The sequence below is a fragment of the Coloeus monedula genome (assembly GCF_965178545.1).
Source record: "Coloeus monedula genome assembly, chromosome: 6".
Lineage (NCBI taxonomy): Eukaryota > Metazoa > Chordata > Aves > Passeriformes > Corvidae > Coloeus > Coloeus monedula.
In genome coordinates, this window is record NC_138786.1 from 56,209,358 (window position 1) to 56,219,813 (window position 10,456).

The 10,456-nt window shown below is 46.4% G+C and overlaps 1 protein-coding gene across 1 annotated transcript; it reads right to left on the reverse strand.

Moving 5' to 3' along the window:
• TMEM179 (transmembrane protein 179) lies at nt 1-7,096 on the reverse strand (the record flags this gene model as incomplete). Its single annotated transcript, XM_082282909.1, has 4 exons — nt 1-180; nt 1,117-1,195; nt 2,716-2,853; nt 6,795-7,096. The coding sequence occupies 4 exons, from the start codon at nt 7,094-7,096 to the stop codon at nt 1-3; spliced, it is 699 nt and encodes a 232-aa protein (XP_082139035.1).
• Between the last annotated feature and the right edge of the window lie 3,360 nt (nt 7,097-10,456).

A 10,456-nucleotide genomic window follows, 5' to 3' on the forward strand; every position in this document is an offset into this window, starting at 1 on the left:
TTAGATCATGCCACTTTTGTCATCTTGCAAAGAGGATCGTGAAGGGGATCTTCCTAGCAACAGCTCCTTCTCATGGATCAGGCTATCTAGCAGGTCCTCCTGTCTGTAGTTGTGATAAACCTTCAGGAAAGCCAGAATGGTAATTGCCAGCCAAGTCAGCCAGGCAGCCCAGAGACCAAACTAGAGAAGGAAAGAAATCATAAAGAGGTCAGTACAGTATTGTAAAAACAAAGTCATCTATCCAGGTGTTTATCAAAACCTCAGCTGGACCAAAACCCATGGAGTCACACCAAGTTAAACCCAGAGAGGTCCTAAGTTCTTCATATAAAGGAGTCACTTTTATGGCATATTTCTTTCCTAAATGCAGATATGCCCGAGATGGGCTTCTAGATGCCAATGCTGGCAAGGAAGACACAAAACTGGCTCATGTCCAAGAGGCAGAGTTACCTTCAAAGAATGCTCCAGGCAGGCTAATGCTTCTTTCCATGTGGGACAACATGAGCCTTTGTAAGGGTGCAGCCCTGCAGGGATGGGACTACTGTCCCTGCAAAATTAGTATGTGCTCACATCCCAGTGTTCACTGACTCTGATCATTGACTTAAAGCTAGAGTATTCAACAGAAAGGTCTGACAGCCTTAAAGGTCTAATTTTCATGGATTCATCAGAAAACAGCCCTACCTAAATGAATTAATCTTTGATTATTTCCAATGGTCTGATACTTATATAGCTCAACTGATCTCAGCTGAACTCAAGGAAGGCAAAACTAGGAACCCCATGATGTGGTGCAGGTCAGAAATTATTTTGAACAGTAACGAAGAGAACCAGGACACCAGAGTGCTGCAACTTTTGCAGACCTCATCCTTTGGATAAGCAATGAGTTTTCTGTCATGATTAACAAGATCAGGGTGAGGCTTTGACATGTCTGTATTCAAAACTGTCTATTTTGAACTTAAAATGCAAATGTGCCCATCACCATCATTCTGATTCAGCACTTAATGAAGTCAGTGGAAACATTGCCATTGATTTCCGAGGAATGGTTGTTCACCTCCAGCAATTCCGGGTCAATAAGCAAATGGCAAATGAACTGGAATAGAACCATGACTTAGTCTGACCTACCTGTGCAATAGCAAACTGGTCATAGAAAGCAGAGTTTTCCAAGTTCAGCTCAAGATCTATATCCTGCAATTCTTCACAGCTACCCAGAAAGGCATTTGGAAGGGCAAAGCAAAAGAAGAAAATTATTTAAGAGATTCCAGGTAAACCAAATATAAAATGAAACAACATATTAAATGTATTTTGAACAGTCACAATAGCAATTCTATTGAAGGATATTTAAGTTATTGCGATAATCAGGTTGTTTGCTGATCTTCTCTAAGACTAAGACAAAAATTACTTTCTTTTACAAAAAAAGAAAAAAGTGTAATTATGTAAGTGATAACACAAATCTTCCATAAGTGGAATTGTAGTAGTTACTATGAACACAGCGTTCTTAAATCCCTCTTTCCCACTACCCCCTCTCCTCCCACAGATTTGCCCCTGGCATCACCCCAGGTTGCTTGTTATGAAACAAAGTGTATGATCCTCTGTTACCTTTTGACTTCATCAGGAAAAGCCTCAGAAGAAGGAATTGTGTTTTTGTTTCGGATGCTCCAGCAAGGAGATGATACTCTGATGGTAAGATAGAGGCTGCCTACAGATTTTACAAATAACTTGGACCATTATTGGTGTGAAAAAAATCCCAGGATTTTGAGGTTGTCATTCTATCTCTTGGTTGATTTCTGCAGCCTCTTCTCTCTCCTTTTCAGTGCTGTCGGTCATCTTGGGTTCTTACCCGAATATTCGATTAGATGATTTTTGTAATCGAATTTTTAACCGAATATTCGAATAATTCGATTAATCGTTGCAGCCCTAAACAGAACATTCACTATGGCATTTTACAACATATGACAATGTGCAACATAAATGTATGCTTTAAGTAGTACATTTATTCAATATCATATGACATAAAATGTCACCTTTTCTTCTCTCTTCGTCATTATTTGTTTGATAGGAGCAAATCTTCCTCAACTTATCATGTTTCCTATAAGGAGTTTAAGCATTGTGGGATACAGTGGACCGTTTTAGGAGCTGTATGTTTTGTGACTGTAAGAAAGCATCAGCCATCTGTACTTTGCACTTACAAAGTGCTTTCCATTCTGTGGCTCTCAGGGCATCCACAGCACCACTACAAGGCCAGGATCTCTACCCCAAATTTTTTGTCTGATGATGAGCTGTGGCACAGGCAGGATAAGTGACTTGCATGGTGTCACACGGTGGGTTGGGGGCAGAACCCGGACTGCAGGCCAGGAGCTCTGACCCTCAGCCCCCTGCCCTGCTCCCAAGGCCACACTCCCCCCATTCTTAGAAAAACTTCAAATCCAGCATTCCTTTGGAAATAAAAAATTTTACCATAATGGATTTCTTTTTCATATGATCATGATTCAGAGACCACAAAATACAAAGGAAACACTTTTTTCTGTGGGCTTCTAAATAAACCAAAAAAAGAGTTCAATTTGCTTTTTTTGTTCCACGTGAAAAAAACTGGATTTTCATATTACAGATGCCTTCTCCCCCTTGCTCACCTTGCGTGTAATAACTACATTTTGTACCACCACAGTTCAATTGTGCCTATATGAAAAAAAAGAGAAAGAAGAAAATGTATTCTTCAATACTAACCTATTTGGCATGCTTCCTTTTTCAGTAATTGCATCACACCACATGTTAAATCCTACACTCACTATAGTGCTGGCAATAAATGTGATGAACACCACAAAGGCGCTGATCAGCAGATTCAGGAAGGCGTAAAAGAAAGAGCTGTAATAAAAGGGAAGAAAAATGTAACTCATAAACAGCTGAAACACAACATCAGCAGTCTCTGTAAGCAGAACAGAGTGGGCACAAAGATATCAGCTTCCATTTGAAACACATCTTCTTTAATTAAGAACACCTAATACACTGAAACACTAGGGACTTGATTTTGAGTCACACTACCTTCATTTGCAAATGCTTTTGATCTTTATTTCTTTTTTAACCATAAGAGGATGTGGCTTTATATACTAGGTGGTGATTGTTCATACACAGTGTGGCTTTCATTAGCTGTAATGATGAAAATCACCATTGTTAAAATAAATGCCATTAGCTCAAATTATGTAGTAACTGGAGCTAAAATTATTTTGTGACTTAAGTGATAATTGGGACAAAAATTGCTAAGGAGAGGGAAACTAAAAATAAAAACACAGTACTGATAGCTATAATCATTTTAAGCAATGTAACACAAGGTACTGCCATCGTAGGACACGAATCTCAGTTTTATGGGCAATTTGCAGAGCAGGCCCAGCTTCTCCTGGGATTTCTGTGGCTTTGGTGTCAGTATGCTATGTCTGCCAGCTGAATATCAATTTACCTGAGCCCCATTAAGTCTGCCCAACCAGGGCCTGCCCTCAGCACATGCTGTGTGTGGAGTGGGATGGGGAGGGATGCTTACAGACTTCCCATAAGGCCATGGAATCATTCACTCATTTTCCAGCCTCACTGTTTAAGTCCTCAACTAAATTCTAGCTGTGAAAAGTTTCTAATCCCAGTCATCTGGCAAAGCCCTTCTCTACTTGAAAGTGCTCGAAGTGGCTGTTTAGAATAGGACACCTTGGAATGTCATATTATCTAAAAACTGGACATCTGCTCCAGGTTGGAGAAAGACTGGCAGCTCCAGGAGGCAGGTCATCCTATTCAGAGTATGTGGTAAAGATGAATATGACAAATTTCTCACCAGTGCCACTTATTATGCTAGTGATAGAAGGAATCTACTCACCCCAAAAACCACCCTCAGTCACTTTTTTTCCCTGGTTGCTCATTAAATGAAATCCAAGAGGCTTTTAAAATGAGTGTTTGAGTTCTGGAAGGTTCTGAGCTGGACAATCCTTATTTCTACAGGTTATACATGATTCATTTGTGACCTCAGGAGAACTTCCTTAAAATAAGATGAGGAAACAATTATCAGCAGAGTTAGGATGTTTGTTCCTGGGTGGATGTGGCTCCAGAGGGGCTGTCTAGGCTCTCTCCAAAGTGACAGTTGTCCCACCCCAAGACTGGTAGAAAAGAAGTGAAATAAACCACCTGCCAGAAGTGCCCCTATAGACTGTAGTGGGTACTGGGTGCCAGGACACCTGACTTCAGGGTGAACAACAAGCTGAATCCTACTCTTTGGTTTAGCTGGATTTGGTGAAGTAAACCAGCTCACCCCTGCTGTGTGCTGGGGTCTCCCATACAGAGAGAGCTGCTATGAGCATACCAGGTGTTTGCATGTTCCCTGCCCTGACTTCACACCTAGCCTGGATTTCATCCCAAGTCTTGCTAAAGTCAAAACGTACTCTCTGTGTGCACCTTAGAGTGGTATGCTGGTCTGAGAAGCAGAAAAGACTTGAGCTCTTCAAAGAATAAAACAGACTTGGCACCAGAGCTAGTGACAGCTCTAGAAAAAGAGCAGTTACCAGGACTATTCAGTGGGTCATCACCAGCCTGGGATCTCTAGTCCTCCCTCTGTTTCCTACCCTGCAGCAAAAGAGGTTCCAGGTTGTGACCTTCCTTTGTCTCTGGTCCAGGTTGTGACCTTCCAGAGACAAAGCAGGGCTCAGCCTTGCCCTTGATTTGCATCTGGCAAGAGTAGCCATCACCCTGTGCTGGGATTCCTCAGGCCAGGGCATCCTGACAGAAAACTGCTTATTCAGCTCTCCAGCTCACCTTATTTTCCCTCCTTGGATTAGAACTTCAAGCTATGCATTGCAGATTGAGTGAATGCCCTTTAACAGTAACTGTTTACACTTAAAGTTGCTTTGCAATCCTAGCAATGAAGTATCTGAGTTATACCTCTACCCTTCAGCTGAGCTGAAGAGCCCCAGGCCCCTGAGGCAAAGGGTACTGAGACCCTTTTAAGAAGGGTTTTTAGCAGTCATAACTGTCTGTCAGCAATCATTCAAAGCCATTGCACATGAAAGATGCAAAGGGTGCTAACTAACCCTGACTGCCTTGGCTGGCTCACCCTGGAGCTGGTGCAGTTGCAGTGATCCTCCTCAATAGGATCATCAGTTATGACATTCTAGTTCTTCCTCAACCACCTCTAATGCGAACAGACAATTACCATTTATGGTGAGGAGCTCACATTTATCTCTCCATCCAAACAGAAATGTTTTTGCACCCATTTGAAGCATCAAAAAATGTCTGTCTAAAATCAGGACAGCGTGTGCTCTGCCTGCTTTTCATACAGTGACTGATGTGGTACAGGACAGACCTTCCCTCTTACCAAGAAACTGATGTTCCCAAGCATCTTACCATGTTTTACCCTTCTGTGATCTTCTGTGGTTATCTCATCATCCCAACTTGCTCCATCTTTGCTCCCCATCACCCCACAGTCTTCTGCCTTTCTTGCCTGGAGCAACAGCGTTATACAACTCCCAAAGGAGCCTGAAAGCAGCTCCTAAAGGGACACTTTTCAAGGGCCTGCCCAACAGTTTTGAAGTTAATAGCCACTTTTGGAAGCAGGCCAAATATCTAATTCAAATGTCACCATTGCAGGGTTTTTATTGCTGGTTTCATCTAAAAATTAGCTAGCTCTGAACTGCAAATTATTGAGATTCAGTTAACCCTCTACAGATATTGGATCACCTGAGGAAGCTGAATTCAAAGATACTAAGAACTATGTGTTTGTATTTAGTGTAAGGTAAGTTTTAATATGGAATAAGTTTCTGGTCTATACTTACTACAGCATGTTTGAGTGTTAGGAAGCTTGAGAGTGGTTGGAAAGAGCCAGAAAGACAAAACTGCTACCCAGTCTCCAGGATTACCAAGCCCTGATATAACAGCCCCTTACTCAAGAGACCTCTAGTCCAAATAGACCTGGGCAGGAGTGATTTACCCTTGGCACGGTTCCTAAAACCATGAGAAAAATATTTACCTAGTTTTGACAGGCACCAGTGCATCCTCCAGCCCTGTAGCACCCAGAGGCTGGGTTACCCATGCCAGGCTCTCTGCCCTCTCAGGCCACCAGAGAGGCAAGCACAGAACACCCCAGTTGCTGCCTGGCCCAGCAAGCCTCTCACTACACCTGCTGTGGTCGGATGGCCCTTGGTTTGTGTGAGCACAGGGAGCAGCTGTCAGCGCCGCCCCGAGCCGCTGCAGGGAGCGCTCAGCATTGCTCTCACGCCGTAACCAAGCGATAGTTGTTGTCTGCAACAGCTGCCATGTACACAACAAAGGCAGCACGAAAAACAGAGGGCAGCCACCAACTTCTCCCTTCTGGCTCCCCACACGCAACCATGTTGTTTCGGGGTTTTTCACATGCCCAGTGCACACCTGGGGAAGGCCTTCCTTGGCATGGATGTGTAGTGGCACCATGGTCAAGAGGCACCTGCGAGCCCCAGCCTCCAGCATCAGCCCATGGCCCCCAAATCCTTTCATGCCTGCTGCAGCCGAGTGGCCACATGCTGTACCAAGGCTGCTAAAGGGCAATGGGTGCATGGCAGTGGATCTGACCCCCCCACCCCAAACCTCTGCATGGGAGCATCCTCCGGAGAGGGCCCTGGACACAGCTGGGGGAGTGCATGGTGTGTGTGCAGACAGACACGGGCAACACACTACCTCTCCCCAAACCCCTCTGGGCAGCAGGATGACCTGGATGGGGCAAAGCCCAGTGCTTCACCCCAAGACTGCTCCCACGTGCCCCAGCCTGCGGGAGGGATGGGCTTATCCCCAGGGATACTTACTCCTCGTGCCCTTTGCAGAGGAAGAAGAGGGTCCTCCAGGCCTGCACTGTGGCCAGCAGCAGGGAGAGGAGCCCGGTGAAGATGCTAAAGCGGCAGGCGGCCTCGGGCCCCCACTCCTGCACCGTGAAGCGCTGCCGCTCCACCGTCAGGTTGGCGTTGAGCCACATGCCCTCGGTGAAGAGCAGGCACCGGCCGTGGAAGTCGTTGCCATTCTCGGAGAGTGGCACCACCACGATGAAGCTGAAGAGAAAGGCCAGGAAATAGCAGATGCACTGAGCGAAGAGGAAATTGCTGAGCGCCATGTCCGCGGCGCTGCGCAGGCAGAGGGAGGGAAGAAGGGAGGGGTGGAGGGAGGGATGCAGGAGGAGGGATGCAGGAGGGAGGAATGCAGGAGGGATGGATGCAGGAGTGAAAGAGGCAGGGGGAGCGATGTGGGGTGGGAGGGGGGGAGGATGGAGGGATGGAGGGAGGAAGGCTGCAGCAGTAGGCGGTGGGGAGGGAGGGAGGATGCGCAGTGCAATGCAGTGCAGTCCGATGCCTCCTCCGGACACGGCTGCTCCCTCTCCCGCAGCCTGAGCTGCCCCTGTGGATGGCTTCAGGGCCTGTAGAGGAAGGGAGGAGCGGAAAGAGGAAGAGCTGTTGTGGTGTATCTCTCTTCGGGAAAATCTGGCAGCTACTACGCCCTGGCTCCCAGGGGGTTAAATCAGTCCGTGCCTCTCCAGCAGGGCTGGGTACCGCCAGAGGGGATCCCCTCTAATGACACAGGACACTGATGTCATCCCTGTTGATGACCATTACACACACACACACACACACAAAAACCCAAAATCAGCAAACTGGCTTCATCGTGGCTCCTGGATCCCGAGAAGTTTTGACCCAAGTTTCTGAAAATCTGGCCACCAGCCTCAGATGGTGGCAATAAGAGACAGGGTGCACAGCCACCCTGGGGCCTACAGACCTAGTGGTTTTGTTCCTAGCCCAGGTGGTCACCCCCCTACCAAGATATTGCAAGGGGAGCAATGGCTCACCAGAAGTGGAATAACTTCTCTTGAGCCTGGGTGTCATTTAGGGGCTGCCCGTGGTTGGGATCAGCTGCCTCATCCCCTGGCTGGCAGGTGGAGCAGGGCTGAAAGAAAATAGCCCTAAGCAAGCTCCTGCTGGACATCAAGCTGAGAACAGACCAGCACAGCAACAGTACACGCCTGGCAGGAGCAGATGGCATTTTATTCCTTGGGGTGAGCATCCACCCTGCTCTGTTCCGTCAGTGAGCAGCTCCCTGCCTCACACCATGCTTGGGAAGACATCAGAGCATCCCCTCAGCTGTAGTGCCCAAACTGCAAGGTCAGGATGCCAGAAAGCAAAAGGCATCAGAGAGAGGAATGTGAGTTGTGCTCAGATCGCTCTGGCACAGAAATCCAAATTAAACTGACCTCAAGTTATAGTTTCCCCATAATCCCAGTTTCATTTTTCCATCTCAGCATGAATCCTCTTTCCAGCACAAGACACCACAATTAATGTCCAGTTCCAGGTAAAGTAATTTCCTAATCCAATTTCCTAACCATATCCAGTCTGAGATCAGCTGCAGGTCTCAAATCACTTCATAATCCCAGGGATGTTTACACTCATTTTATCACCATGCCACTTCCCAGGCAGTGTTTAGAGAAGCAGATGAGGGACAGGGTCCCCAAATATAGTGCACATGGGAATTCAGGCTGGTGTTTCCATTGGGCAACCAAATAATTACTTTTCTATTCTGTTAAGAGGTTACAGATACAGTCCTGAGGTGGGCACTGGGGGATTCTCAGAGAAGACATTAATTCAGCTTCATTGCAAATCATTTGTGATGCATATTATCTTGAAACCATGCAGGGGAAGTATTTCTTGAACAAAAACTTTTGTCAGTATAAATGAAATGTGTCAGGCCAGTCTGATCCTTACTCAGCTCTGATCATCAAAAATTGTATTTCAGTTTTGCAAGATGAGTTAGAGAGCACTGACCTGACCCTGTGGGGATAGACACGTGCTCCTAACAGAAAAGATTTTGCTAGTTCAGTCTGTTGGTGAGGGAAGTTTATTTCTCTTAACCTTGCTTCCAAGAAGTGCCTGGTTCCCAAAGGGTTTTGTCCTTTATCTGTATAGAAATCAGACCTGGATTGAGATGGAAAACTCTTTTCTTTGAAATGTGACATATCAGATTTGCCAGATAATGTTTTCTGAAGCTAACTTGGGAGGTCAGCACCAACATGAAAGCCCCAGTTATTGCTTACACTGGAGCCCACAGAACGGGCCAGCAGGTGCCAAGGGTGCTTTGCCTTGGGCAAGCCCAGTGCTCAGATCTTACCAGCAGCAATCACAGGGCTCTGTTGCACGAGGGTTTTTGCAGTGGTGAACGTGGGAGTCACTTGCAGAGCAGACAAAGTTGTCTTTGCTGATGAACTAACTCAAGTGAGCACTTATTTGAGAGTTTCAGAAAATACAGCCAGGCATTTACAAATGTGAGTAGACATGTTAAACAGCTGCACTTAGCAGGCTGACAGCTACTGAAGCACAGGGCTTGGTCAGATGCAGCGACCACACACTGGAGTGAGCAAAGAGATACAAATAAAATCTGTCAGCCATCACTTTGGCAGCTGCCTGGATTTCTCATGCTCTTCTCTCACGTAAATCCTAAAAAAAAGTCATGCTAGGCTGGAACTTGTTCTCGGAAATATAGAGTTGTTTCAGTGGAGTAAATTTGATAGGTTTACTTTTCTCAACATGGTGAAACTGGGGGAAGAAGGCAAGGTGAATTATGATTCATTCAGTGTCATATCACAGGGAATGGAAGACAGGCCAGGCAGAAACTCTGAAACAGAGGAAAAGATGCACATATTTCACACAGCACATAATTGTTCTGCGGCACACATTACAGGACACAGCAGGGGCCAAAAATAAATGCTGATGCCAAAAGATATTAGAGAAATTAATGGGAAAAAGAAGTCCATAAGGACCTGCAAAATACAGAGCTGGGGAAGTAACCTTCAGCTCAGGAAGTCCCTCACAGCAGGTTGCTGGGAATGTGGAGTGATCCCTCTACATTTGCCAGAATCCTCTATTCTTCCCTAAACCAAGCACGTGCTCCTGGCTGTCCTTGGAGATGGGATCCCCAGGGAGATGGCCTTTTGGACTGACCCACTTTGGCCGTTTCAGGTCCTCATTACAACAGCTGGCAGCACCAGCCTGGTGTCTCAGCTTTCCCATCCAAGTGGGGAGAGCTGTTCCTCCTAAGCTCCCCCCATGCCTTGGCTCCTGTGAATGTCCTTAGGAGGGAATTACCCCTGGAGCAGACAAGTGGAGGAAGCCAGTGGGTCAGTTCTTGCAACTGCAGAGCACTGAGAGAAGAGATGGGTGTGTGATGAGAGGAGGCTGCACATTCCCACAGCTCTGGTGGTGCCACCACAAGAAGAACAGTTCAGATGTGTTCCTACTGCAGCCTCACCATGAACAGCACCATCGTGACCACAACATCCCTCGTCTCTGCAGCACAGAGGGGTCTCACCCTCTCCAGGGCACCCACCCAGGTCTGCTGCACAGGAAGTGAACCCCCAAGAGGACCATGTTCTGACATGGGACTGAAGATGGCTTGCTCAGCATCAGGGAGGGTGAAGTTCAAAGTTTGTAAA